Here is a 27,982-nt window from a genome sequence, read left to right as displayed (position 1 = left end):
ATCCTATAGTACCCTATGGCACGCCATAGCATCCCTTAGTACCAGATAGCACCCCATAGCATCCCCATAGCATCACACAGTATCCTATAAGCATCCCATACAGCAACCAAGGGGAGAGGGAGAAAATCCTTTATTTCATCATCACCATAATCCATAGAAATGGGGGGGTCATAGGAAATGGGGGGGTCATAGGAAATGGGGGGATCATATAGAAAATGGGGGGGTCATATAGAAAATGGGGGGCAATGGGGGCCTTATAGAGCCCAAAGCAACACCATGATTCTACCTATAGCGGGTGGGGGGGCCCCCATAGGGACCCATGAGGTTGGGGGGGGGGGGTCACTGCTCGTTGGGGGCAGGGTTGGCATCCGGGTACTTGGTGAGGTCAAAGGTCAGCACCTTGCTGATGACGCAATCGCCTTGCTGGGGGGGGACGGGGGGGTCAGTCCCCTTTGCCCCCCCATTTCTATAGGTACCACCACAATACCCCCCCCCAATTTACCCCTATAGGGCCCCTATGGTGTGGTTATTTACCCCTATGGAGTGGGGATTTACCCTGATGGGGGGGTTATTTACCCCTATAGGAGGGGGATTTACCCTATGGGAGTCATTTACCCCTATGGGGGGGGCATTCCCACCCCCTCCAGCACCACATTCCGGGGGCACCTCCCCCTCAGGGGTATTTCTGCCCTTCCCCATACATTATTTACCCCCCGGGGGTGTTTTTACCCCCATAGGGGGTATTTCCCCCCCCCCCCCGGGGGTATTGGACCCACCTCGGGGTAGACCCCAATGAGGCTTTGGGCCTTGGTGTAGAATTCCTCCTTGAGGGAGATGACAATGGCCTGGAAGTTGGCAGCCGATTGCTCCTTGATGTAGTTGGCCACCTATAGGGACACCCCCCCCCCAAAATGGGTCAAATCAGCCCCAAAATGGGTCAAAACACCCCAAAAATGGCTAAAAACACCCCAAAAATGACAACATGGACCTCAAAAATGGGCCTGGGGGGGTAAAACTTCCCCATGGGCATTGAAATGGGGCTGTTGAGGGCAGAAGTGGGGCTGGGGCATGGGGGGGGGGGTATCGTTACCCCTATAGCACCCCCCGAGTGCGCCCCACACCCTTAAGGACCTTATAGCACCCTTGTTGGTCCTTATAGCCCCTTAACCCCCCTTTGTTGCCCTATACCCCTCTTAAACCCTCTTATAGCCCCAGGATGGTCCTTGTGACACCCTCCCCAGCCCCATAGGGATGCCCTATACAGCTCCACGTAATCCTATATAGGACCCCCCCTCGAAATCAATGGGACCACCCAAAACCACATCCCTTGGAGCACCCCACATCCCATAGGGGGGTGTCCCCCACCCAAGTCAATGGGACCACCCCAAACCCCTATCCCTTGGAGCACCCCACATCCCATATGGGGGTGTCCCCCCCCCGAAATCAATGGGACCACCCCAAACCCCTATCCCTTGGAGCACCCCACATCCCATAGGGGGTGTCCCCCCCCCAAGTCAATGGGACCACCCCAAACCCCATCCCTTGGAGCACCCCACATCCCATAGGGGGTGTCCCCCCCCCACCTTGCCAATGTTGGTGTTGTCCAGCGCCGCATCGATCTCATCCAGCACAAAGAATGGGGCTGGTTTGTAGCTGGTTGGGGGGGGGGGAATGATCAATGGGGGGGACACAGAGCCCAAAAAGGGGGGGGGGAGGGGGGGGTTGGGACCCACCTATGGATGGCAAAGAGCAGGGCAAGGGCAGCCACTGTCTTCTCCCCCCCAGAGAGGTTGTCCATGGGGCGGAAGCGCTTGCCTGGGGCCACACAGTTGTAGTTGATGCCGTCCAGGTAGGGCTCCTCGGGGTTCTCGGGGCCCAGGAAGGCCTGGGGGGAATGGGGGTCACTGGGGGTGATGGGGATATTGGGGGGGAATGGGGGTGATGGGGATATGGGACTCCTATGGAACCCCTATGGAAACCCCTATCTACATCCCTATGTAACCCCCATATAATCTCTATGTAATCTCTATGTAATCCCCTATAAAACCCCTATGTAACCCACATAGAACCTCTATGTAACCCATATGTAACACCCCATGTAACCCCTATATAATCCCAATGTAAACCGTATGTAACCCCCCATATGACCCCCATGTAACCCCCTACAGAACCCCTATGTAAGCCGTACGTAACCCCCCATGTAACCCTCCATGTGAACCCTACGTAACCCTGTATGTAACCCCAATGTAACCCCCCATATGACCCCAATGTAACCCCCCATCTGAGCCCTATGTAACCCCAATGTAACCCCCCATATAATCCCTATGTAACCCCCATGTAACCCTCTATAGAACCCCAATGTAACCCCCCATCTGAGCCCTATGTAACCCCAATGTAACCCCCCATATAATCCCTATGTAACCCCCATGTAACCCTCTATAGAACCCCAATGTAACCCCCCATATGAACCCTATGTAACCCCAATGTAACCCCCCATATAATCCCTATGTAACCCCCATGTAACCCTCTATAGAACCCCAATGTAACCCCCCATCTGAGCCCTATGTAACCCCCTATAGCCCCCTCTGCCCCCCATCCCTGACCTGGGCGCTGCTGTTTCGGGACAGGGCCTTGTAGATCTCATCGATGTTGGTGGCCACGGCCTCGAAGCAGGCAGTGAAGCGATCGAACCTCTCCTTCTTCATCTGCTCAAACGCCTGCTTGGCCTTCTTGGCTCGCTTCCGGGCGGCCTCGAACTCTGCCGGCAATGGGGCGGCAATGGGGCGGCAATGGGGAGGTCAATGGGGGCATCAATGGGGGAGTCAATGGGGGCATCAATGGGGGAGTCAATGGGGCAGTCAATGGGGAGGTCAATGGGGCGTCAAGGGGGCATCAATGGGGAAGTCAATGGGGTGGTCAATGGGGCGGCAATGGGGCGTCAAGGGGGCATCAATGGGGAAGTCAATGGGGTGGTCAATGGGGAGGTCAATGGGGCGTCAATGGGGAGGTCAATGGGGACGCAGGGACCTCCCCCTGCCCAGCAGCCCCGTTGGTCCCCTCCATCTCCCTCCCCCCCCCCCATTGATGCATCTTCCATTGATGCATCCCCTGTATCTTCCTGGTCTGCCCCATGTCTGCCTCCATGTCCCTGTATCCCCACATCCCTACATCCCTGTATCCGTGTATCCCTGTATCCCTACATCCCCATATCCTGGTAACCCTGTATCCCTGTATCCCTGTATCCCGTATCCCTGTATCCGGGTCCCCACCATCCGAGGTCTCCTGGAACTTGTCCCGGACGCTCTCCAGCTTCTCCATAGCCTTCATGTTGGGTGCAGCAATGCGCTGGAGCACACTCTGCTGCTCTGTCAGCCGCTGCTGCAGCTGGTTCATCTCCTGCCTGATCTCCTCCTCTGCCTGCGCATCCTGGGGGCGGGGCCTCCGTCAGGGGGCGGGGCTACGGCCTCGGAGGGGGCGTGGCTTTGGCTTGGGATAAGGAGGGGCCTCAATGCAGGGGCGGGGCTTCGGTAAAGGGGGCGTGGCTGCCATAGAGGACTACAACTAAGGCCCTATAGGAGAGGAGGGGCGTGGCTTCCATCAAGGGGGCGTGGCTTTAGTAAAGCTGTGGTTAGGGTGTGGCCTCAACTGCAGAGGGTGGGGCTTGGTATGGTAATGAGGGAGGCGGGGCTTGGTGAAGGGGCGTGGTCACTGTGTGCTATGGGGGGTGTGGGGGAGCCTAAAGAATGGGAGGGACTAAAAAGAAAGGGGAGGGGCCAGAAGGGAGTGGGAGGGGTTAGAATAAAGTGGGAGGAGCCAGAAAGAAGTGGGAGGGGCCATAAGGGAGTGGGAGGGGTTAGAAGGCAGTGGGAGGGGCCAGAAGGCAGTGGGAGGGGTTAGAAGGCAGTGGGAGGGGTTAGAAGGCAGTGGGAGGGGCCAGAAGGCAGTGGGAGGGGCCTGCATTAAAGGCCCAGCGCACCTTGAGCTCCTCGGGCAGGTCACTGTAGTCGATCTCAATCAGTGCCTCCCGAGCATAGAGGCTGGATGAGCGCTGGGAGCTGCTCACAGCCTCCTCCCCGGCTGCACCACCCTAGATGGGGGGGGCACACACACATAGAGGGGTCATGGCCATCCCCGACCCCCTGTACCCCCCCCCAACCCCATTGGTGCCCACCTCCTCCTGGCTGATGTCGTCCATGGTGCCCTTGGACAGGGGCAGTTTGATGTCCTGCATCTTGCAGGCCTGCAGGAGGTTGTGGCGGTCGCTGCGTTTCTGCTCCAGCTTCGTCTCAATGGCCGTCACCTCCTTCTGCAGGTGGGTCATCTCCCTGCGGGCCAGGGTGCTGCTAGCCCCGCCCCCGACGGCCCGTGGCCACGCCCACGCCGTTTTAGCCCCGCCCCCGAGCTCCATAGCCCCTCCCATTCTCCTTTAGCCCCACCCCCAAGTTCCATAGCCCCTCCCATTCTCCTTTAGCCCCACCCCCAAGCTCCATAGCCCCTCCCATTCTCCTTTAGCCCCACCCCCAAGTTCCATAGCCCCTCCCATTCTCCTTTAGCCACACCCCCAAGCTCCATAGCCCCTCCCATTCTCCTTTGGCCCCACCCACAAGCCAGATAGACTCCCCCAATTCCCCCTTACCCCTGCCCACAAGCCCCAAGGCCCTTCCCACTCCCCTTTAGCCCCTCCTCCAAAGCCCCATAGCCCCTCCCATTCCCCCTTAGCTCCACCCCCAACCCCCATTGCCCCTCCCACTCCCCTTTAGCCCCTCCTCCAAAGCCCCATATCCCCAACCCCATAGCCTCCTTATTCCCCTTTAGCCCCACCCCCAAACTCCATAGCCCCTCCCACCCCCTTTAGCCCCTCCCCTTGGCCCCGCCCTCACTTGTTGGCCCCGCCCAGTTTCTTCCGGATCTCTTCCATCTCATGGTTCTTGTCATTGACCTCAGACTTCTTGGCCAGATGCTGGTTCTTGAGGTCCTGCAGCTGAGCCATCGTCTCATCGATGATCTTCATGTGCCGCTGCTCCTCCTGCGCCGGCACACATCCCATAATACCCATCCCATAACCACATCCCATAATACCCATCCCATAACACCCATCCAGCCCATAACCACATCCCATAAACCCATCCAGCCCATAACAATCCCATAATACCCGTCCAGCCCATAATGACGCCCTCCAGCCCACAACTGCATCCCATAACATCCATCCCATAACCCCCATCCATCCCATAATGACCCCCCCAGCCTGTAACCACATCCCATCACATCCATCCCATAACACCCTCCACCCCATCCCCTCCATCCCATCCCATCCATCCCATCCCATCCCATCCCATCCCATTCCCATCCCATCCCATCCCATCCATCCCATAGGATCACAAGGACCTTCTTGAGCTTCTCGATCTCGGCCTCATCCTTGCGCACTCCCTGCTCCCACATGAGCTCCAGCCCTCCCGTACCCCCCATCCCATCCCATCCATCCCATCCCATCCATCCCATCCCATCCCATCCCATCCCATCCCATCCCATCCATCCCATCCCATCCATCCCATCCCATCCCATTCCCATCCCATCCCATCCCATCCCATCCCATCCATCCCATCCCATCCCATCCCATCCATCCCATCCTATCCCATCCCATCCCATCCCATCCATCCCATTCCCATCCCATCCCATCCATCCCATCCTATCCCATCCATCCCATAGGATCACAAGGACCTTCTTGAGCTTCTCTATCTCAGCCTCATCCTTGCGCACTCCCTGCTCCCACATCAGAACCTTCTCCTGGTCCTCCCGCAGTTGGTTCCGCTCGAAATCCAACTGGATCCCAAGGCGAGTCTTCTGGTTCTCAAACTCCAGCCTGGGGGGGGGTCCCCAAGGTGATGGGGGGGGATTGGGGGGCCCCAACGTGATGGGGGGGTCCTCAAGGTGATGGGGAGGGATTGGGGGGGTCCCAAGATGATGGGGGGGTCCTCAAGGTCATAAGTGGGGGGTCTCAGGTTGTTGGGGGGGAGTCCTCAAAGTGATGGGGGGGCCTCAGGGTACTGGGGGGTCCTCAAGGTGCTGGGGCTCTTCAGGGGTTCCCTGTGTTCAGCGCCTGCCCCATGGCACCAGGGGCTGCCCCAGAGGCTGTGCCCAGGGCCAGCTCTGCCCCATAGCAGGGGGGGGGTCAGGCTTTGTAACCCCCCCAGTTTTGGGGTTCCCTTTACCTCTTCTTGGCGATCTCATTCTGCCTCTTGACCTTTTCCTCCTCGAATTCCCGGATGTTCCGGACCCCAATTTCCCGACAAAACTCCTCAAAAACCTCATCCTCCACCTGTGGGGGGGGATGGGATGGACACCCCAATGTCAACCCATGGGGGGCCCCACATCCCTGACCCCCCCCTTTGAACCCCCCCATCCCATCCACCTGGTTCATCTTCTCCTTGAGGTCCTTCATCTCCCGTTCCCGGCCCTGGATGATCCTCTTGATGTCATTGATGCGAGGCCCAAAATTGGCCAATTCGCTCTCAAGCTTCGACTTCTCCTGCATGGAAATGGGGGGTGAAGATGGGAACCCCCCCCCTGCACCCCAAAACACCCTTTTCCACCCCAAAATCCCCTTTTTTCACCCCAAAATCCCCTTTTTCCACACCCAAAACCCCCCTTTTTCACCTCCCAGCATCCCTTGGGTACCACACGGCCCCAGTGCAATGTGCTGCGTTTTTGGCTTGTGACAGCCAAAAAGAGACCCAAAAAAGGGAGAAATCCACCCAAACTGGGGGGGGGGCAGCCCCCCAATTGCCCCCCCCGGGGGTACCTGCAGGTTTAGGGCCAGGTGCCTTGTCTTGGTCTGCTCCAGGTCACTTTGGGAGTACTTGAGGCGCATCTGGAGCCCATGGGCTTGGGACTGGACCTGGCGCAGCTCCGCTTCCTTCCGCTTGGCCTTCATCTGCTCCTGGGGGGGGAATGGGGGGGACAGGGGGGGATGGGGGGGATGGGGGGATGTGGGGGGGAAAAGGGCAATGAATGAGAATGGGAAAGGGGAAGACCTTTGGGGTGCAAGAGGCTCAACGGGCGCAGCCTTTGGGGTCTCCAATGGGTGCCTTTGAGCGGGGGGTGTCCACAAGCCCCTTGCCTCATCCCAAACCGGATCCTTTGGGATCATCCCCCCCCCCCCCCCGAACCTTGAGCTCCTCCGTCAGCCGCTCCTTCTTCTCCTTGAGCTTATCCACAGCCTTCTCATCCCAGCGCCGCGCTTTGGCCTTCAGGTCACTGGCCCCCCCCGAGATCACCCCCGACTTCTGGAACAGGGTCCCGTCCAGTGCCACCGTCTGAAGGGGGGGGGGATGGAAGAGTCCATAGGGGGGTTATGGGGGGGGGGAAGGGTCCATGGTGGGGTTATGGGGGGGGTAAGGGTCTGTGGTGGGGTTATGGGAGGTGATGGAAGAGTCCATGGGGGGGTTATGGGGGGTGATGAAAAGGTCCATGGTGGGGTTATGGGGGGCTCCATGGTGGGGTGATGGAGGGCTCTATGGTGGGGTTATGGAGAACTCCATGGTGGGGTGATGGAGGGCTCTATGGTGGGGTTATGGAGGACTCCATGGTGGGGTTATGGAAGGCTCCATGGTGGGGTTATGGAGGGCTCTATGGTGGGGTTATGGAGGGCTCTATGGTGGGGTTATGGAGGGCTCTATGGTGGGGTTATGGAGGGCTCTATGATGAGGTGATGGAAGGCTCCATGCTGTGGTTCTGGGGGGTGACGGAAGGCTCCATGCTGTGGTTATGGGGGGTGATGGAAGGCTCCATGCTGTGGTTCTGGGGGGTGATGGAAGGCTCCATGCTGTGGTTATGGGGGGTCCCCACCTTGTGGCGCTGGTGGCCCCCGAAGGCGATGCGCCGCGCGTCCTCCACGTTGTCGCAGACCAGCGCGTTGCCGCACGCGTACTGCAGAGCCTTCTTGATGTGGGGGGGCTCGTAGCGGATGACATCGATCACCAGCTTGGCCCCCTTGAGCTCCCGAAGCTTCTCATCCGTGGGCTTCACCTGGGGGGGGCAATGGGGCCGGGGGGGGCATCGGAAGGGTGAGGGTGGGAGGGGGGGAGTGAGGACCAAGGGGGGGCAATGGGGAACCCCAAGTATCAGGGGTGGGGGTGAGGTCCAAAGGGACCCCCCAAAACAATGGGGTTGGATGGCCAAGAAGCATATGGGGTTCAATAGGGACCCCTCAAACAGTAGGGGTGGCCAAGAAGCCTATGATGTTCAACAGGGAGCCCCAAAACAATGGGGATGGCCAAGAAGCCTATGGGGGTCAATAGGGAGCCCCGAAACAATAGGGATGGCCAAGAAGCCTATGGGGGTCAATAGGGAGCCCCGAAACAATAGGGATGGCCAAGCATCAGGGCTGGGTGTGAGGCCCAAAAGGACCCCCAGAACAATGGGACCATAAGGAGCTGAGCACCAGGGGTGGATGTGACCCCATAGACTCCAATGGACCCCTCACACAGACCCCCCCTGATCCCTGCTCCCACCTCCAGGTAATCGAGGGGCAGGAAGGTCTCGGGCTCCCCCCGCTGCTCCTTGATGTACTGGATGCAATCCCTGCCTGTCTTCTCCGAGTCCACGATGATGGCGTCCATGTTCTTGCCCAGCACCTTGGTCACTGCGATCTGGTACTTCTTCTGGGTGGGCTGGCACAGGTCGATGAGGCGCCCGTACTGCGAGCAATGGGGGGGGGACCCCAACATCAACCTCCACCCATAGAGGGGTATGGGGGGGACCCCAACATCAACCTCCGGGCACCCATAGAGGGGTATGGGGAGGGGGGGATGCAGATACGGAGGTGTTGTTCTGGGGATCCCATTGGGAAAAGTGGGGGTGCCAATGGATGGAGCCAGACTGGGGGCCAGCACGCAGCTGGCAGGGATGCTGGAGCGGTGCCTCCATGTGGGAATGGGGGGGATAGGAACAGGGAATGTTTGGAGTGCTGGCCCAGGAGGACACTGGGATGGGTTGGTTGAAGAAGCTTTGGGATGCTCCATCCCAGCCAGCTTGGATAACGCTGAGCTCCTTCCCACCCCATAGGAGACCCATGCCAAGGGTCAGACTGGGCTGAGGCTCAGCTCCTTCCCACCCCATAGCAGAGCCACAGGAGGCTCCCTCACCACAGAGCCAGGATACAGCCTCTTGATGCTGTCCATGATCTCAGCCTTGCGCTGCTGGCGGCTGCTCTCCTGGCGGTCGATGCGAGCGTCCCCCAACTGCTCCATGACCTGGTTGAGCTCCTTGTTGATCTCCTCGATGCGGCGCTTGGCCAGTTCCACGTCCTCTGTCAGCTCCCCCTCCAGGCGCTTCTGCTCCTCCAGGGACTGCCTGCGGGGATGGGGCAGAGGGTGAGCACTGGGGATGGACATGGGATGGGGATGGAGGGGATGGGATGGGGATGGAGGGGATGGGATGGGGATGGAGGGGATGGGATGGGGATGGAGGGGAAGGGATGGGGATGGAGGGGAAGGGATGGGGATGGAGGGGATGGGATGGAGATGGAGGGGATGGGGATGGAGGGGATGGGATGGAGATGGAGGGGATGGGATGGAGATGGAGGGGATGGGGATGGAGGGGATGGGATGGGGATGGAGGGGAAGGGATGGGGATGGAGAAGAAGGGATGGGGATGGAGGGGATGGGATGGGGATGGAAGGGAAGGGATGGGGATGGAGGGGAAGGGATGGGGATGGAGGGGATGGGATGGGGATGGAGGGGATGGGGTGGGGATGGAGAAGAAGGGATGGGGATGGAAGGGAAGGGATGGGGACCAAGGTCCAAGGGACCTTGGCTGCGGTGGCCCCAGGGCCCCTGCGCTGCTCACTTGCTGGTGCTGATGTACTCCTCGAGCTTCTCAATGCGCTTCTGGTTCTCCTCGATCTCCCTCAGCTTCTGCTTGATCTTGGCCTGGGCACAAGAGGTTGGGAATGAAGGAGGGAGCCATGGAAAGAGGGGGATGGAGGCAATGGGATGGGGTCGGGAGCTCACCTCCGTCTCCACCTTCTTCCTCTCCTCCAGATCCAAGCGGTCCTGGTCGGCTTTCTGGTCCCGGTTGAACTTCTCCAGCTCCTGGGCCAAGGTGGCAGCACGTTTGCTGGCCTCCTCCTTGAGGCGGTGGTACTTCTTCACCTATGGGGTGGGAATGGGATGGTGGGATGGGATTGGGATCGAGGAGATAAGATCGGGATCGAGGGGATGGGATTGGGATGGTGGGGATGGGATCGGGATCTGGGGATGGGATCGGGATCGTGGGATGCCCCCATCGCCCCACACGGTCCCCGCTGCCATGAACCTGCCTGGTTCTCCTCCAGGGTCAGGTCCCGGCCTTGGCTCTGGCTCTCCTCTTCCATGCGCTCCTCGAACTCCTGCCTGGCTTTCTCCACAGACACCATCTCCTTCTCCAGCTCATCCATGTCCCCCTTGCGCTTCTTGTACTGCTTCTGTGCGTTCTGCAGCGACTTCCTGGCTGCCTCCAGCTTCTTGATCTTATGGGACGTGTTCTCCTTGGCCTTGATGTACTGAGGCCGCTTCTGGTTCAGCTCCGAGTCCTTCTCCCTATGGAAACACCCCCCACACACACCCCGTTAGTGACGGGCTCCAGGAGGGACCCATGGAGCTGCCCCATTGCCTCGCTCCTCACTTGATCTCCTTCTCGATCTGCTGCTGCTCCCTCATCATCTTGCCCAGCTCCTTCTTGCGGTCCTTGAGCTCGTCCTCCACCTTGTCCATCCTCTTCTTGTCCTTGTCGATCTCCCGGTTCTTGGAAGCCAATTCCTTGTGGAGCTTCTCGATCTCAGCTTCGTTGTGGTAGAGCTTGAAGAGCTGGAGCTGGACCTGAGCCCTCACTACCTCATCCTTGAGGCGCTGGTAGCGATCGGCCTGAAGGGGAACCAAGGAGGGGATTGGGGACCAAAGGGATGCAGGGATGGGGACCCAAGGGATGCAGGGATGGGGACCCAAGGGATGCAGGGATGGGTACCCAAGGGATGCAGGACCCAAAGGATGCAGGGATGGGGACCCAAGGGATGCAGGACCCAAAGGATGCAGGGATGGGTACCCAAGGGATGCAGGACCCAAGGGATGCAGGGATGGGTACCCAAGGGATGCAGGACCCAAAGGATGCAGGGATGGGTACCCAAGGGATGCAGGACCCAAGGGATGCAGGGATGGGGACCCAAGGGATGCAGGACCCAAGGGATGCAGGGATGGGTACCCAAGGGATGCAGGGATGGGGACCCAAGGGATGCAGGGATGGGGACCCAAGGGATGCAGGACCCAAGGGATGCAGGGATGGGGACCCAAGGGATGCAGGGATGGGGACCCAAGGGATGCAGGACCCAAGGGATGCAGGGATGGGGACCCAAGGGATGCAGGACCCAAGTGACGCAGGGATGCGAGCACAACCAATGAGCCCCGAAACACTGTGCAATGAGCCCCCCCAGCCCTGCGGCCCCCAGGGCACCTCCTCCTTCTCCTGCTTGGCCTCCTTGCGCTCGGCAGCAATGTTCTTCTTGCGGTGGTAGTTGAACTGTGTGTCCTCCTCAGCCTTCACCATCTCCTTCTTCCTCTTGTCATACTCCAGCGCCAGCTCCCCCGAGCGGCTGATCTCCTCGAACAGAGCCGTGCGCTCCTTGGGGTTCTTCATGGCAATGGACTCCACGGCGCCCTGGTGTGGGGGGATGTGGGGCGCAGCCCCATGGCGGTGATGGGGGGGATGTGGGGGAGAGACCCATGGAGGTGATGGGGATGGGGGGCGCAGCCCCACGGCGGTGATGGGGGGGATGTGGGGCACAGCCCCATGGAGGTGATGGGGGGGATGTGGGGGAGAGACCCATGGAGGTGATGGGGGGGATGTGGGGCACAGCCCCATGGAGGTGATGGGGGGGATGTGGGGCACAGCCCCATGGAGGTGATGGGGGGATGTGGGGGACAAACCCATGGAGGTGATGGGGATGTGGGGGGCAGCCCCATGGAGGTGATGGGGGGGATGTGGGGGGCAGCCCCATGGAGGTGATGGGGGGGATGTGGGGGGCAGCCCCATGGAGGTGATGGGGATGTGGGGGGCAGCCCCATGGAGGTGATGGGACATCTGGGGCACCCCACAGGTGACTTCTGGGGAGGGAATGGGGAACCCCCATGGCCCCAACCCCCCACCTGGAAGACCAGGAAGTTGCGAGCCTTGATGAGGATGCCAAGACGCTCCAGCTCCTCACTGTACTCGCTCAGCTGCACCACGCGGTTGTTGATCTTGTACTCGGAGGAGCTGCCTGGGGGGGACCAAAGTGAGACCCCCCCATCCCCCACAGTGGAACCCCCCAAACGTGACCCCCCCATCCCCCAAAGTGGAACCTCCCAAATGTGACCCCCCCCATCCCCCACAGTGGAACCCCCCAAACGTGAACCCCCCCATCCCCCACAGTGGAACCCCCCAAACGTGAACCCCCCCATCCCCCACAGTGGAACCCCCCAAACGTGACCCCCCCCCACAGTGGAACCTCCCAAACGTGAACCCCCCCATCCCCCAAAGTGGAACCTCCCAAATGTGACCCCCCCCATCCCCCACAGTGGAACCTCCCAAATGTGACCCCCCCCATCCCCCACAGTGGAACCTCCCAAATGTGAACCCCCCCATCCCCCACAGTGGAACCTCCCAAATGTGAACCCCCCATCCCCCAAAGTGGAACCCCCCAAATGTGACCCCCCCCATCCCCCACAGTGGAACCTCCCAAATGTGAACCCCCCATCCCCCACAGTGGAACCCCCCAAACGTGACCCCCCCCATCCCCCACAGTGGAACCCCCCAAACGTGACCCCCATGGGCTGACCCACGATGACCCTGGCGAAGGTTCGGTCCTCAGCCCCCTCCTCCCCATAGACCATGCTGACGAGGGCTCGTGTGGCCGCCGGCTTCCCCACGGGCGCCCCATGGATCAGGTCCCTCAGTGTCTTCACCCGCAGGTTACTTGTCTTCTCCCCCAGCACGAAGCTGATGGCGTCCATCAGGTTGGATTTACCTGGGATGGGGGATTCCCAAGGGCTGGAATGGGGCTCCAGAGGGATGAGGGATTCCCAAGGGCTGGAATGGGGCTCCAGAGGGATGGGGGATTCCCAAGGGCTGGAATGGGGCTCCAGAGGGATGGGGATGGGGATGCCCAAGGGCTGGAATGGGGCTCAGGAGGGATGGGGATTCCCAAGGGCTGGAATGGGGCTCCAGAGGGATGAGGGATTCCCAAGGGCTGGAATGGGGCTCCAGAGGGATGGGGATTCCCAAGGGCTGGAATGGGGCTCAGGAGGGATGGGGATTCCCAAGGGCTGGAATGGGGCTCAGGAGGGATGGGGATTCCCAAGGGCTGGAATGGGGCTCAGGAGGGATGGGGATGGGGATACCCAAGGGCTGGAATGGGGCTCCAGAGGGATGGGGATTCCCAAGGGCTGGAATGGGGCTCAGGAGGGATGGGGATACCCAAGGGCTGGAATGGGGCTCAGGAGGGATGGGGATTCCCAAGGGCTGGAATGGGGCTCCAGAGGGATGGGGATTCCCAAGGGCTGGAATGGGGCTCAGGAGGGATGGGGATGGGGGATTCCCAAGGGCTGGAATGGGGCTCCAGAGGGATGGGGATGGGGATACCCAAGGGCTGGAATGGGGCTCAGGAGGGATGGGGATGGGGGATTCCCAAGGGCTGGAATGGGGCTCCAGAGGGATGGGGATGGGGGATTCCCAAGGGCTGGAATGGGGCTCAGGAGGGATGGGGATGGGGGATTCCCAAGGGCTGGAATGGGGCTCAGGAGGGATGGGGATTCCCAAGGGCTGGAATGGGGCTCCAGAGGGATGGGGATGCCCAAGGGCTGGAATGGGGCTCAGGAGGGATGGGGATTCCCAAGGGCTGGAATGGGGCTCCAGAGGGATGGGGATTCCCAAGGGCTGGAATGGGGCTCCAGAGGGATGGGGATGGGGGATTCCCAAGGGCTGGAATGGGGCTCCAGAGGGATGGGGGATTCCCAAGGGCTGGAATGGGGCTCCAGAGGGATGGGGATACCCAAAGATGGGGGAATGGCAAAGGATTGGGGGGTGGGTGATTTGAAAGGGCTGCAAAGAGAGTCCATAGGGATGGGAAAAACTTAAATAGGGAGAAGGAGGAATTCCATAGGGATGGAAACAGATCCCAAAGGGATAGGAACAGATCCCATAGGGATAAGGAAGGATTCCCAATGGGCTTGGGGGTAATTCCCAAAGCTTGGAAACGGACCCACACCATTGGGAGCCACCACAAGAGGGACTGAAGCAAAGCGGGACCAGGGGGGACCCCTCCACAGTGCACAATGGGGGGGGGGGGGGGCTTTGGGACGCTCCCAACGCTTAGGGGGGGACCCCAAAACACATCCGTACCCCCCCCCATAATGGTACCGTCGGGGCCGCCCCCCCCACATAGGCCTCTGCAGGCCCCGCTAGGCCTCACCGGAGCCATTGGGGCCGATGATGGCGGTGAAGCGGCGGAAGGGGCCGATGATCTGACGGCCCTTGTAGGACTTGAAGTTCTCGATCTCGATGAGCTTCAGGAACCCCATGGTGGGGGGGGGGCACCGGGGACACCGGAGGGGGGGGGGATCCGGTACCGGAGCCTGCGTGAGGGGAACGGCGACCGGACGGGACCGCAGGGGCAAGCGGCGGCTCCGGCGCTCTAAACCCCGCCCCTCTCGCGTCCCATTGGTCAGCGCTTCCGATGGCGGCGCGCTGATAGGCTCCCGCTGCTGTCACTCTGAGGCCGGCGCCACGCGAGGCTCCGCCCCGCCTCGCCCGCTGCTGATTGGTGGCTGTCGTGGGGTTATTTGCATGGGGCGTACCAAGGAGGGAGGGGGGGAGGTGGAGGGGGGTGCGGGGGAATGGAGCGGTCCCGTCGCCATGGCAACGGGAGGATGCGCTGGGGAGGCTCCAAAAGGCCCAGAAATGGGGGGATTTGGGCCAATTTTCTGCTTTATTGGTGATTGGTTTTGCACAGAGAAGCGGGGGGAGGGGGAGAACCCCCCCCCGTTGTCCTCCACCCACTTTGTAGCCCCCCCCCGTTACAACACGAGGACCCCCATCCTCGTGCCCCCCCCGAGCATCCTTGTGCCCCCCCCATTGATCTTCACGCCCCCCCCCCCTCAATATGAGTCCTCCTGCCCAGCCCCACGCGTGGCTCTGGGCTGGCGGCAGGGGCACAGGATGCGGCCCATGGCGCGGGACAGGCTGGTGCTGAAGGCAGCATAGATCCAGGGGTTGGTGCAGCTGGTCAGGCTGGCCAGGAGCATCAGGATGGTGAAGGCTGGACCTGAGGACACGGGTGGGATGTCCCCATGGGCTCATGTCCCCGTCACCGGGTCCCTATTCCCATCCCCATTCCCATGTTCCCACCTCATCCCCATGTAGGTGCTGGCATCTCCAGCCCCATGTGCCCCATCCCCAACCAGATGTCTCCATGGCCCCGTGGCCCATATCCCATACCCTGTATCCCACATCCCCATACCCCATACCTAACACCCAGACCCCATCAGGTCCATACCCCATACCCAATATCCATTCCCCATATCCCATACCCCATGTCCAATATTTCATGCCCTATATCCAATATCCCGCATTCCAAACCCCATCCCCATCCCATATATCCCATACAACCCATCTCCATCCCATACATCCCATCCTGTATATCCCATATATTCCATCTCCATCCCATATATTCCATCCAATTTGTATCCCGTATATCCCATCCCCATCCCATCCATCCTATCTATTCCATATATCTCCTCCCATCCATCCCATCCCCATCCCATCCACCCCCTCCCATATATCCCACCCCATTTATCCCATCCGTGTCCCATATATCCCATATACCCCATCCTCATCCCATCCACCCCATCCATCCCATCCCCATCCCATATATCCCATATACCCCATGCCCACCCCATCCATCCCATCCCATCCCATATATCCCATATACCCCATGCCCACCCCATCCATCCCATCCCATCCCATCCCACCCCATCCATCCCATCCCCCCTCACCCTCCACAGGTGCCCGCGGGTCCCACACTGCCCACAGCTGCGCCATGAAGAAGGGCGCCCAGCACCCCACGTACACTCCCAGCACCACCATCGCCATGCGCTGGCTCTTGGCCCTGGCCCGGTCCAACCCCCTCCGCTGCCCGCTGGGTCCTAGCGCCCGGGCCACGGCCACCAGCAGCACCCCGAGCAGCGCGGCCGGGGCCACCAGCACGGCCACGGCCACCCACGTCACGTAGGCCCGAGCCCCCCAGGGCTGCACGAACGAGGCCCAACAGTCCTGCTCGCCCGGGGCCACCTCGCGCTGCCCGAAGATGCCCACCTGGGGCAGCCCGAACAGCAGCGACAGGGACCAGGCCGTGGCCAGCGGCCCCCAGCGGGCACGGAGCGCACCGAGGGATGCTCGGGCGGAGCAGCCAATGGGAGAGCGGCTGCGGGGGATGCAGGAGGGGATGCAGCCAATGGGAGAGCGGCTGCGGGGGATGCAGGAGGGGATGCAGCCAATGGGAGAGCGGCTGCGGGGGATGCAGGAGGGGATGCAGCCAATGGGAGAGCGGCTGCGGGGGATGCAGGAGGGGATGCAGCCAATGGGAGAGCGGCAGCAGGTGGTGGCCTGGGACACCCCTATGGGGGCTTGGGACACTCCTATAATGGCTTCAGACATCCCTATGGTGTCTTGGGACATCCCTGTATTGGCTTGAGATGCCTCTATAATGGTTTCAGACACCCCTATGGTGTCTTGGGACACCCCTATAGTGGCTTGAGATGCCCTTATAGTGTCTTGGGACACCCCTATAATGGCTTCAGACACCCCTATAGTGTCTTGAGACCCCCCTATAGTGGCTTCAGATCCCCCTATAGTGGCTTCAGATCCCCCTATAGTTGCCCATGACAAGGATGTTGTGGGCATCTGGGGGGAAGAGGGGAGTGATGGGGACAGCAGGGAGCCATTGGGGCTGGGTGCCATGGGGGTCCCACTGGGTCTCAATGTCATTGGGGTCCCATTGGGGCTGGGTGCCATGGGGGTCCCACTGGGTCTCAGTGTCATTGGGGTCCCATTGGAGCTCGGTACCATTGGGGTCCCACTGGGTCTCAGTGTCATTGGGGTCCCATTGGAGCTCGGTACCATTGGGGTCCCACTGGGTCTCAGTGCCATTGGGGATCCATTGGGGCTGTCCTCATGGCCCCATCCTGCAGCAGGTTCCCAGGTGCCATCCCATCTCCATGCCTGCCCCTCAGTGCCCCCCGCATCCCTGTATCCCTGTGCCCCATCCCTGACGTCCCCATTGGCCCCATGTCCCTGTTTCCGGCACCCAAACCATCTCCATCCCTCATCCCTTGAGTCCCCATTATCCCTGTGCCTCCATCCCCAGCACCCAAAGCACCTCTGGGCCCCATCCCTGGTACCCCCATTCCTGGTACCCCCATCCCTGGTACCCCCATCCCTGGTACCCCCATCCCCGGTACCCCCATCCCTGATACCCCCATCCCTGGTACCCCCATCCCTGATACCCCCATCCCTGATACCCCCATCCCCTGTACCCCCCTGTCCCTGTGCCCCCCCCCTGCTGTCCCCATCCCCCCCATTGCCCCCTCTCCTCCATCCCCAGCACCCATTGCACCCCCATCCCTTACCCCCATCCCCCCCATTTCCCCCCCTCCCCCCGCAGCACCCCCTCCCCCCCCTCTCCCCCTCCCCCCTCCGTGACCCCGCCCCCCCCCCAGGCCGCCCCCCCCATGGGCCTGCAGATGGCTCTGTGCCTGTCGTAGGCCATGGCCACGGCCACATAGGCTGACGCAAACATGGCGGCGCCCTGCAGGTACTTGGTGACCCGGCAGAGGATGTCAGGACCCCGGAACCGATCGGTCACGTCCCAGAGCAGCTGCGGCAGCACGAGCCCTGCGGCGGCGCACAGGTCCGCGGCGCTCAGGTGCCGCAGGTGCCGGCGCAGCGGGGACTGCGCATGCGCGCGGCCCGGGCCACGCCCCCCGCGGTGCCCCCGCCGCCGGGTCCGGTCGCGCAGCGCCACCAGCACCAGAGCGTTCCCCCCCAGAGCCAGCGCCAGCACCAGAGCCAGCACCGACACCTCTGCTGCGGCCAGAGACGGGTCACGGGGGGGGGCGGGGGACAGGGGGGAGGGGCCCTGCGGGAGACAGGGGGTATGTGATGTATATGGGATATAGAGGGGGGGATGGGGGGTATGGGGGGTAATGGGGGTATAGGGTGCATATAGGAGGGTATGGGGGTAATGGACATAGGGGGTATGGGGGGGTGACGGGGGTATAGGGTGCGTATAGGGGGGTATGGGGTGATGGGGGAACACAGGGGGATTTGGGGGGGTTATACGGGGGGGATAGACAGGTAATGGGTGCATATAGGGGGTATGGGGGATTATAGGGGGTTATAGGGTGTATATAGGGGAGTATAGGGGATTATACGGGGGTATAGGGTACATATAAGGGGGTATGGGGGTGTATAGGGGGTATGGGGGGGTTATACAGGGGGTATAGGCAGGTAATGGGCACATATACGGGGGGATATAGGGGCGGTATAAGGGGATATGAGGGTGGTATAGGGGGATATGGGGGGGTAATGGCGGGATATAGGGCGATGTAGGGCTCATATAAGGAGGTATGGGGGCATACGGGGGGGCAATGGGGATATGAATAGATATAGGGGGATGTGGGGGGTAATGGGGGTCAGAGGGCATATGGGGATAGGGCTTATAGGGGGTTGTGGGGGGATATGGGTATGAGGGGTCAAGAGGGGATGTGGGGGGATACGGAGTTTGGGGGCATATAGGGGGTTCCAGGGGGCTATAGAGGTCAGGGGGGCTTTGTGGGGGTTATGGGGGGCTATAGGGGTCCTATGGGCACAGGGCCTGGGGGGGGGGCTCGGTACCTCCATTGCTTTCCGTGTTCCCTATTGGGGGGGGCTCCGTCCGCACCAGGTCCCGTTTGGCCGCACTGGGAGCGCCCGCAGTGAACTGGGCACACTGGGGGGGGGTGAGGGGGGGGACACCCCCCGCTGAGCCGTGACGTCACGGGGGGGGGCTCCCCCCCCATCGCCTCCTTCCTCATTCCCCCGTTATCTGCATCAGGAGCAAACAGCCCCGGGGCAACCGCGGGGGGGGGAGAGGGAACAGCCCAGACCCCCCCCGGACCCCCCATAGAGAGCAATGGTCTCACACGGGTCCCATTGTGCTTTATTGCCCGGAACGGGGAGGGAACCATCGGGGAGGGGGGGAATGGAGGGACCCGACGGGGATTCCTATTGGTCCGCAGGGATGCAGGGGAGGGCTCCCATTGGTCCGCAGGGATGCAGGGAGGGCTCCCATTGGTCCGCAGGGATGCAGGGAGGGCTCCCATTGGTCCGCAGGGATGCAGGGAGGGCTCCCATTGGTCCCCGCGGGGCCGGGGGGCGGGGTCAGGCCCCGACGGGCACCGCCTCCCCCTGGAAGTGCCTCCGCTCCCAGTCGCTCATCAGCGCCCAGTGCAGCGGCCGCCGGCAGGAGGAGCAGGAGGAGCCTGGAGGGGCCTCACGGGGCAGCCCCAGAGCCTCCCAGCACTGGGACAGGCGATCTGGGGGGGGGGGGGGGTCAGGGGGGGTCAGTGAGGGGCATCCCCCGTGTGACCCCCCCTGCCCCATACCCCCTATAGCCCTAGAGCTGCATCCCGTGTGCCTATGGACCTCATACCCCCCAGCACCCCATAACCCCCATGTCCCCTATACCCCCCATAACCCCCTATAACCCCCAGCACTTCTATACCCCCCGTGTTCCCCATATCTCCCGTACCCCCATGCCCCCCCATCACCCCTATACCCCCTATGTCGCCTATGTTCCCCATTACCTCTATACCCCCCATACCCCCCATCACCCATGTACCCCCTTTATCCCATATGTACCCCATACTCCCTATACACCCCATTCCCCCTATACCCCCCATGTCCCCTATGTCCCACATCACGCATATATCCCCTTTATCCCTTATGTACCCTATCCCCCCAATACCCCCCATGTTCCCCATACCCCCCCATCACCCATGTACCCCTTTTATTCTTTATGTACCCCATACCCCCTATACCCTCCATACCCCCTATACCCCCAATGTCCCCAATCACCCATATACCCCCCATGTCCCCCATCACCCCTATACCCCCTTTATCCCCTATGTCCCCCATCACCCCCATGCCCCCCGCTCACCAGCCAGGTTCTCCATCATGGCAGGGCTGTGGTGTGGGGTGGGCACCAGACGCAGCAGCTCCTCCCCCCGTGGCACTGTGGGGTAGTTCACAGCCTGCACGTATAGGCCATGATGCTGGAGCAGCACCTGGGTCAGGCGCTGAGCGGCCAGAGCGTCACCGACCTGGGCAGAGAGAGGGGTGGCTATAGGGAGAGCACCTATAGGGAGTGCCTATAGAGAGTCCCTATAGAGAGTACCCATAGAGCAGCTATAGGGAGAGCGGCTATAGGGAGTGCATATGGAGTGCCTGTAGAATGAGCTGCTATAGAGAGCCTATAGAGAGAACAACTATAGGGAAAAAGAGCACCTATAGAGAGACAAGGACCCTATAAAAAGAGCACTTACAGAGACCTATAGAGATCCTATAGATACCCTACAGAGACTTCTGAAGACTTTATGGCCACCCCATGGACACACAGTGACATTTTATAGACACCCTACAGGTCTGCATTAGCACCCCATAGGTGCGCTGTAGACACCCTATAGACCCCCTATAGACCCCCATAGCCCCCCCATAGACCCCCTCAAAGACCCCCATAGACCCCTCATAGACCCCCCTCATAGATGCCCCATAGACCCCTCATAGACCCCCCAGACCCCCCATAGAACCCCCATAGACCCCCTATAGACCCCTCATAGACACCCCATTGACCCCTATAGACCCCCCATCGACTCCCCATAGACACCCCATAGCCCCCCCACTAGACCCCCCATAGACCCCCCTATAGCCCCCCCCCATATCCCCCCATAGGTACCGGCAGGGGCACGATGTGGCTGGCGCATGCGCGACACCCCATAGCCCCCCCACAGACACCCCATAGACCCCCTATAGCCCTCCATAGAACCCCCCCCCCATAGACCCCCATAGACCCCTATAGACCCCCATAGACCCCCATTGACCCCCTATAGCCCTCCATAGACCCCCCCTCCCATAGCCCCCCATAGACCCCTATAGACCCCTATATACCCCCATAGGTACCGGCAGCGGCACGATGTGGCTGGCGCATGCGCGACACCCCATAGCCCCCCCACAGACACCCCATAGACCCCCTATAGCCCTCCATAGAACCCCCCCCCCATAGACCCCCATAGACCCCTATAGACCCCCATAGACCCCCATTGACCCCCTATAGCCCTCCATAGACCCCCCCTCCCATAGCCCCCCATAGACCCCTATAGACCCCTATATACCCCCATAGGTACCGGCAGCGGCACGATGTGGCTGGCGCATGCGCGCACGGGCAGGCGGCGGTCGCGCAGCAGCTCCCGCAGGTAGCGCGCGTGCCGCTGCAGAGCGCGCCGGAGCGCGCGCCCCTCGGCCCCCGCGAGCACGCGCAGCGCCGCGAGCGCGCCCGCGGCCACGGCCGGCGGAAGTGACGTCGTGAAGATGAACCCCGCCCCCAGCGAGCGCACCGCGTCCACCAGGGGGGCGGGGCCTGCCAGGTACCCGCCCACTGCGCCCACCGCCTTGCCTGGGGGGGAGAGAGAGACCTATAGAGACCTATAGAGACCCTATAGATACCCTATAGAGACCCATAGATACCCTATAGACACCTATAGAGACCCATAGATACCCTATAGACACCCATAGACAGCTATAGACATGCCAGGTACCCGCCCACTGCACCCACCGCCTTGCCTGGGGGGGAGAGAGAGACCTATAGAGACCTATAGAGACCCTATAGATACCCTATAGAGACCCATAGATACCCTATAGACACCTATAGAGACCCATAGATACCTATAGAGACCCATAGATACCCTATAGAGACCCATAGACAGCTATAGACATGCCAGGTACCCGCCCACTGCACCCACCGCCTTGCCTGGGGGGGGAGAGAGAGACCTATAGAGACCCATAGATACCTTATAGATACCCTATAGAGACCCATAAATACCTTATAGATACCCTATAGAGACCCATAGAGACCCTATAGACACCTAAAGATCTCTATAGACCTCTATAGCCCTATACCACTATAGAGCCCAGACTCCCATGCACTTTTATAGGTACCTATAGATCCCTATATCACTGTAGACTCCCGATGCCTATAGACCCCTATAGATCCCTATAGACCTCTATAAATCCCTATAGATCCCTATAACACTATAGATCCCAAACCCCTATAGACCCCTATAGACCCCTATAGATCCCTATAGACCTCTATAAATCCCTATAGATCCCTATAACACTATAGATCCCAAACCCCTATAGATCCGTATAGACCTCTATAGATCCCTATAGATCCTATAGATGTCTATAGATTTCTATAGACCCCTCTAGATCCCTATAGACTCCTATACCACTATAGATCCCAGATCTCTATAGACCCCTCTAGATCCCTATAGACTCCTATACCACTATAGATCCCAGATCCCTATAGACCCCTATAGATCCCCGCAGCCCCCCAGCACTCACCCAAGGTTCCGGCCACGATGTCCACCTTATGGAGTACACGGTCGCGCTCAGCGATGCCAGCCCCACGCGCCCCATAGAGCCCCACAGCATGGACCTCATCCACGAAGGTCAGGGCCCCATGGGCATGGGCGACGTCACAGAGCTCGCTCAGGGGGGCGATGGAGCCTGGGGGGCACGGGGGGGTTATGGGGGGGTATGGGGGGGGTTATGGTGTGGTTATGGGGGGGGTTTGGGGGGTACGATGGGGATTTAGGGGGCTCTGGTGCAATCTGGGGCGATGCTATGGGGGGTTGGGAGGGTTATGTGGCAGATGGGGGGTACTGGGGGGCTATGGGGGCACAGGCAGTGACACTGGGGTCACACTGAGAGGGCTCCGGGGTTATGGGGTACAATGGGGGCTATGGGTGCACATCACATGGAGGGATATTGGGGTGCTTTGGGGCACTATGGGGGCTATGGGATCTATAGGGGCACATGGAGAAATATTGGGGTGCTATAGGGCACTATGGGGTGCTATAGGGGCCCCACAATGGGGCTGTGCCCGTGTCCCCCCCCCCTCACCATCCATGGAGTGCACGGACTCGAAGGCCACGATCTTGGGGGTCCCGGGGGGGCTGCGAGCCAGGAGCTCCCCCAGGTGCTCGGGGTCATTGTGGCGGAACAGGCGCTTGGGGGCTCCGGAGCGGAGGATGCCCTGGATGATGGAGGCGTGATTCCCTGCGTCCGAGAACACCTCACAGCCTGGGGGGTAATGGGGGTCATGGGGGTACACATAGGGGGTGATGGAGGGGTACACATAGGGGGTGATGGAGGGTACACATAGGGGGTGATGGAGGGGTACACATAGGGGGTGATGGAGGGGGGGTACCCATGGGGATGATGGAGGCGTGATTCCCTGCGTCCGAGAACACCTCACAGCCTGCAGGCAATGGGGGTCATGGGGGTACACATGGGGGGTGATGGAGGGGTACACATAGGGGGTGATGGAGAGGGGGGGTACCCATGGGTGTGATGTGGCAGTACCCAAGGGGGGGGCACCCATGGGTGGGGGTCACATTGGAGGGCTCCCAAGAGGTCATTTGGGGTTCCCCTATTTTTCCTATGGATCCCATTCCCTATAGATCCCATTCTCATCCCGATGGATCCCATTCCTGTCCCTATGGATCCCATCCCGTCCCCATAGATCCCATCCCGTTCCCTCTGTGCGCACCCGGCAGCACGCACAGCAGGGTCCCCAGTGTGGTGTTGTTGGGGTTCCCCCATGGTTCCCTATGGATTCCCCCCCCCGTGGTTCCCTATGGCTCCTATCCCGTTCCCCATGGTTCCCTATGGCTCCCATCCCGTTCCCCATGGTTCCCTATGGCTCCTATCCCGTTCCCCATGGTTCCCTATGGCTCCCATCCCGTTCCCCATGGTTCCCTATGGCTCCCATCCCGTTCCCCATGGTTCCCTATGGCTCCCATCCCGTTCCCAATGGTTCCCTATGGCTCCCATCCCGTTCCCAATGGTTCCCTATGGCTCCCATCCCGTTCCCCATGGTTCCCTATGGCTCCCATCCCGTTCCCCATGGTTCCCTATGGCTCCCCCCATGTCCGCACCCGGCAGCACCCTCAGCAGGGTCCCCAGGCCGGTGTCGTTGGCGCTGAAGCAGGACCCGAACAGCAGAGCCTGAGGCTGCTGGTGCAGCTGAGCCAGACTCAGCTCTAGAGCCTCATGAACTGGAGACGTCCCCGACAGGTTCCTGGTGCCCCCGGAGCCCAGCCCGTGAGCTGAGAGCGCTGCCCTGCGGGGGGTCACGGGGGTCATGGAGAGGTCATGGGGTCAGGGGGTGATGGAGGTGATGGGATTTGGGGTGCACTTGGTTTGAATTGGGGTGCAGCAGGATGCATTGGCCCCATTGGCTCCCATTGTCCTCTATTGGCTCCCATTATGCCTATTCCCCCATTCTCCCTTTCCCCCCATTACCCACATTACCCCATTCCCCTATTCCTCCATTACTCCATTCTCATTTCCCCATTCTCCCCATTTCCCCTATTGGCTCCCATTACCCCCATTCCCCCATTACCCCCACTCCCCCCATTGGCTCCCCCTTTGGCTCCCATTGCCTCCCATTGGCCCCATTGTCCCCCATCGGCTCCCATTGGCCCCATTCCCCCCAATGCCTCCCATCGGCTCCCATTGGCCCCATTGCCCCCATTGGCTCCCATTACCCCTAACCCCATCACCCCCATTACTCCCATAACTCCCAGTCCTTCATTCCCCCCATTCCCCCCATTGGCTCCCATTGCCTCCCATCGGTTCCCATTGCCTCCCATTGCCTCCCATCGGCTCCCATTGGCCCCCATTAGCTCCCATTGGTCCCCATTGTTTCCCATTAGCTCCCATTAGCTCCCATTGGTTCCCATTGTCTCCCAGTACCCCCCAGTATCCCCCAGTATCCCCATTACCCCTCCCCCACCTGGCTGCCCTCAGCACCGCCGGGTGTCTGCTCATCCCCAGGTAGTCATTGGTTCCCATTGTCTCCCAGTATCCCCCAGTACCCCCCAGTATCCCCCAGTATCCCCCAGTATCCCCCAGTACCCCCCAGTATCCCCCAGTATCCCCCAGTATCCCCCAGTATCCCCCAGTATCCCCCAGTATCCCCCAGTACCCCCCAGTATCCCCCAGTATCCCCCAGTATCCCCCAGTATCTCCCAGTATCCCCCAGTACCCCCCAGTATCCCCCAGTATCCCCAGTATCCCCCATTACCCCTCCCCCACCTGGCCGCCCCCAGCACCGCCGGGTGTCTGCTCATCCCCAGGTAGTCATTGGTTCCCATTGTCTCCCAGTATCTCCCAGTATCTCCCAGTATCCCCCATTGTCTCCCAGTATCCCCATTACCCCTCCCCCACCTGGCCGCCCTCAGCACCGCCGGGTGTCTGCTCATCCCCAGGTAGTCATTGGAGCACCAGAGCTGCAGCGGCCGCTGGGGGGCGCCCCCGAGCGCCAGGGGCGGGGCCTCAGCGCGCCTGCGCACGGCCGTGAACACGCGGTACGCATGCGTGCTGCGCAGAGCGGCCAGGCGGGACTCCAGCAGCGCCGTGTACGGGAAGGCGCCATCTGCAGGACGGGAGGGGGTTGGCATGGAGACACATACAGAACCCCCCTATAGACCCTATAGGAGCCCATATGGGCTCCATACCATAGCCCCCTATAGGCGTCCATATGGGCTCCATACCCCCCCCCCTCTGCCCCATAGGAGCCCTCTGCTGGATGGGAGGGCGTTGCCATGGAGACACACACATCACCCCCCTATAGGCGCCCATATGGTCTCCATACCCCCCCATAGCCCCCTATAGGCGTCCATATGGGCTCCATACCCCCCTCTATAGCCCCCTATAGGTGCCCATATGGGCTCCATACCCCCCTCTATAGCCCCCTATAGGCGCCCATATGGGCTCCATACCCCCCTCTATAGCCCCCTATAGGAGCCCATATGGGCTCCATACCATAGCCCCCTATAGGTGCCTATATGGGCTCCATAACCCCCCATAGCCCCCTATAGGCGTCCATATGGGCTCCATACCCCCCCCCCCCTCCGCCCCATAGCGCCCCATAGGAGCCCTCTGCTGGATGGGAGGGCGTTGCCATGGAGACACGCACATCACCCCCCTATAGCCCCCTATAGGCGCCCATATGAGCTCCATACCCCCCCTCTATAGCCCCCTATAGGAGCCCATATGGGCTCCATACCCCCCCCCATAGCCCCCTATAGGCGTCCATATGGGCTCCATACCCCCCGCCCCATAGAGCCCCATAGCCCCTCACCAGGCAGGTTGTCCTCCAGCGCCCTCTCCGGGGGGGCCTCCTTGGGGGTCTCCATCAGCTCCATCAGCCAATCCAGGGGGGCTGGGGGGGATGGGGCTATAGGGCTGCTATAGGCACCAGTGCCTATGTCCCCTATAGGTATAGGGGAGGGGGCGGTACCTGTCTCGGGGGGGGTCACGTCCTCCTGCACCTCGGGGGGCGCTCGTTGGACAAAGGGGGGGTCCCCCCCCAGATCCATGAAGGGGCAATGGGAGCCCCGGGAGGTGTCACCTGCAATGGGGGGGGGGTCGGGTACAGCCCAGCCCCCCCCCATAACCCCCCCAATGCACCCCCATAATCTCCCATTGCCTCCCATAACCCCCCTATTCCACCCCATAACCCCCATTGCACCCCATAACCCCCCCATTGCCCCACCATAATCTCCCATTGCACCCCATAACCCCCCACTGCCACCCCATAACCCCCCCAATGCACCCCATAACCCCCCCATTGCCCCCCATAACCCCCCCAATGCACCCCATAACCCCCCCATTGCCCCCCATAACCCCCCCATTGCCCCACCATAATCTCCCATTGCCCCCCATAACCCCCCCATTGCCCCCCATAACCCCCCCAATGCACCCCATAACCCCCCCATTGCCCCCCCATAGGTGATGGGGTTGGGGGGGCACCCCCAAACGTACCTGGATGGGGCTGGGGGGGGGCGGTGACGAGGGCTCGGGCCAGCCATGGGTGCCGGGCCAAGATGGGGCAGCGCAAGAGGGCAGCCATAGTGCTATGGGGCAGGGGAAGGGTTGGGGGGCAGCACCCCATAGCCTGCCCCATAACCTGCCCCATAGCTCCTCCATATCAGCACCTCCCATGCTCTGCTCTGGGGGCCCATGGGGTGGGTGTGGGGTCCCCCCCCCCCCCCACCCTGACCCTTATCAGCACCCAACACCCGGCGCTGGCCACACCCATTGACAGCGCGGGGGGGGGACACAGACACACACAGACCCATAGATGAGCCCCACACACTGTGACCCATAGATCAACCCCATCCTGACCTATAGATCAACCCCCCCCATCCTGACCCATACATCAACCCCATCCTGACCCATAGCTCAGCTCCCCCTTATAGATGACCCCCTGCACTGACCCATAAGTCAGCCCCACACTGACCCATAGCTACACCCCCAAACCCACCCCCCACAACCACTCGGGGGTCCCACCCCCACCCCAGCACCCAGCCCCACTGCACCCCACATCCCCCCTTTTGGGGGTCTCCAGCCCCCCATATCCCCCCCATTGTGGTCCCCACTCCTTCAGCCCCATAGATCATTTCCCACCCCCCATAACCCCCTTGTGGGTCCCATCCCCCCCAGCCCCACACTTGTGGGTCCCCAGCCCCACACACCTGTTGACCTGCACTGAGGACGAACCAGCAGCACTGGGGCCCCCCCCACACCCCAA

At 61.1% G+C, this 27,982-nt stretch overlaps 3 protein-coding genes across 5 annotated transcripts; all 3 read right to left on the bottom strand.

Annotated features, from left to right (window-relative positions):
• Window positions 1–113: 113 nt before the first annotated feature.
• On the bottom strand, window positions 114–14,608 carry SMC1A (structural maintenance of chromosomes 1A). Its single transcript, XM_034071711.1, has 25 exons — window positions 14,480–14,608; window positions 12,848–13,036; window positions 12,177–12,289; window positions 11,485–11,688; window positions 10,663–10,901; window positions 10,319–10,577; window positions 10,011–10,151; window positions 9,847–9,929; window positions 9,144–9,351; window positions 8,511–8,696; window positions 7,846–8,025; window positions 7,167–7,313; window positions 6,800–6,937; window positions 6,410–6,526; window positions 6,210–6,316; window positions 5,719–5,860; window positions 4,881–5,026; window positions 4,172–4,325; window positions 3,977–4,087; window positions 3,270–3,426; window positions 2,604–2,758; window positions 1,734–1,885; window positions 1,584–1,653; window positions 777–887; window positions 114–423 (listed from the first exon to the last, which is right to left on the bottom strand). The coding sequence occupies exons 1-25, from the start codon at window positions 14,586–14,588 to the stop codon at window positions 340–342; spliced, it is 3,702 nt and encodes a 1,233-aa protein (XP_033927602.1). The 5' UTR covers window positions 14,589–14,608; the 3' UTR covers window positions 114–339.
• Window positions 14,609–15,164: 556 nt separating this feature from the next.
• On the bottom strand, window positions 15,165–18,966 carry LOC117437513 (uncharacterized). The gene is made up of 4 exons (XM_034071889.1): window positions 18,961–18,966; window positions 17,786–18,202; window positions 16,062–17,610; window positions 15,165–15,331 (listed from the first exon to the last, which is right to left on the bottom strand). The coding sequence occupies exons 1-4, from the start codon at window positions 18,964–18,966 to the stop codon at window positions 15,165–15,167; spliced, it is 2,139 nt and encodes a 712-aa protein (XP_033927780.1).
• Window positions 18,967–19,243: 277 nt separating this feature from the next.
• Window positions 19,244–27,971, bottom strand: LOC117437394 (5-aminolevulinate synthase, erythroid-specific, mitochondrial-like). Of its 3 annotated transcripts, none has more exons than XR_004550441.1 (11): window positions 27,214–27,665; window positions 26,690–26,800; window positions 26,531–26,611; window positions 25,615–25,822; window positions 24,321–24,505; window positions 23,284–23,463; window positions 22,723–22,887; window positions 21,507–21,775; window positions 20,264–20,426; window positions 19,417–19,640; window positions 19,244–19,353 (listed from the first exon to the last, which is right to left on the bottom strand). XR_004550441.1 is itself a non-coding variant. In XM_034071722.1 (11 exons), the coding sequence occupies exons 2-11, from the start codon at window positions 27,299–27,301 to the stop codon at window positions 19,486–19,488; spliced, it is 1,605 nt and encodes a 534-aa protein (XP_033927613.1). In that variant the 5' UTR covers window positions 27,302–27,305; window positions 27,927–27,971; the 3' UTR covers window positions 19,244–19,485. The 3 variants fall into 3 exon arrangements, 2 of the variants coding, with proteins under 2 accessions (XP_033927613.1, XP_033927612.1); XM_034071722.1 differs by adding an exon at window positions 27,927–27,971 and having other exon boundaries at window positions 19,244–19,640; window positions 27,214–27,305; XM_034071721.1 differs by having other exon boundaries at window positions 19,244–19,640.
• Between the last annotated feature and the right edge of the window lie 11 nt (window positions 27,972–27,982).

The sequence above is a fragment of the Melopsittacus undulatus genome, chromosome 22, assembly GCF_012275295.1.
Source record: "Melopsittacus undulatus isolate bMelUnd1 chromosome 22, bMelUnd1.mat.Z, whole genome shotgun sequence".
In the NCBI taxonomy this organism is placed as follows: Eukaryota; Metazoa; Chordata; class Aves; order Psittaciformes; family Psittaculidae; genus Melopsittacus; species Melopsittacus undulatus.
The sequence above is the reverse complement of the archived record's forward strand: the minus strand, read 5'-3'. Positions and strand labels throughout refer to the sequence as shown.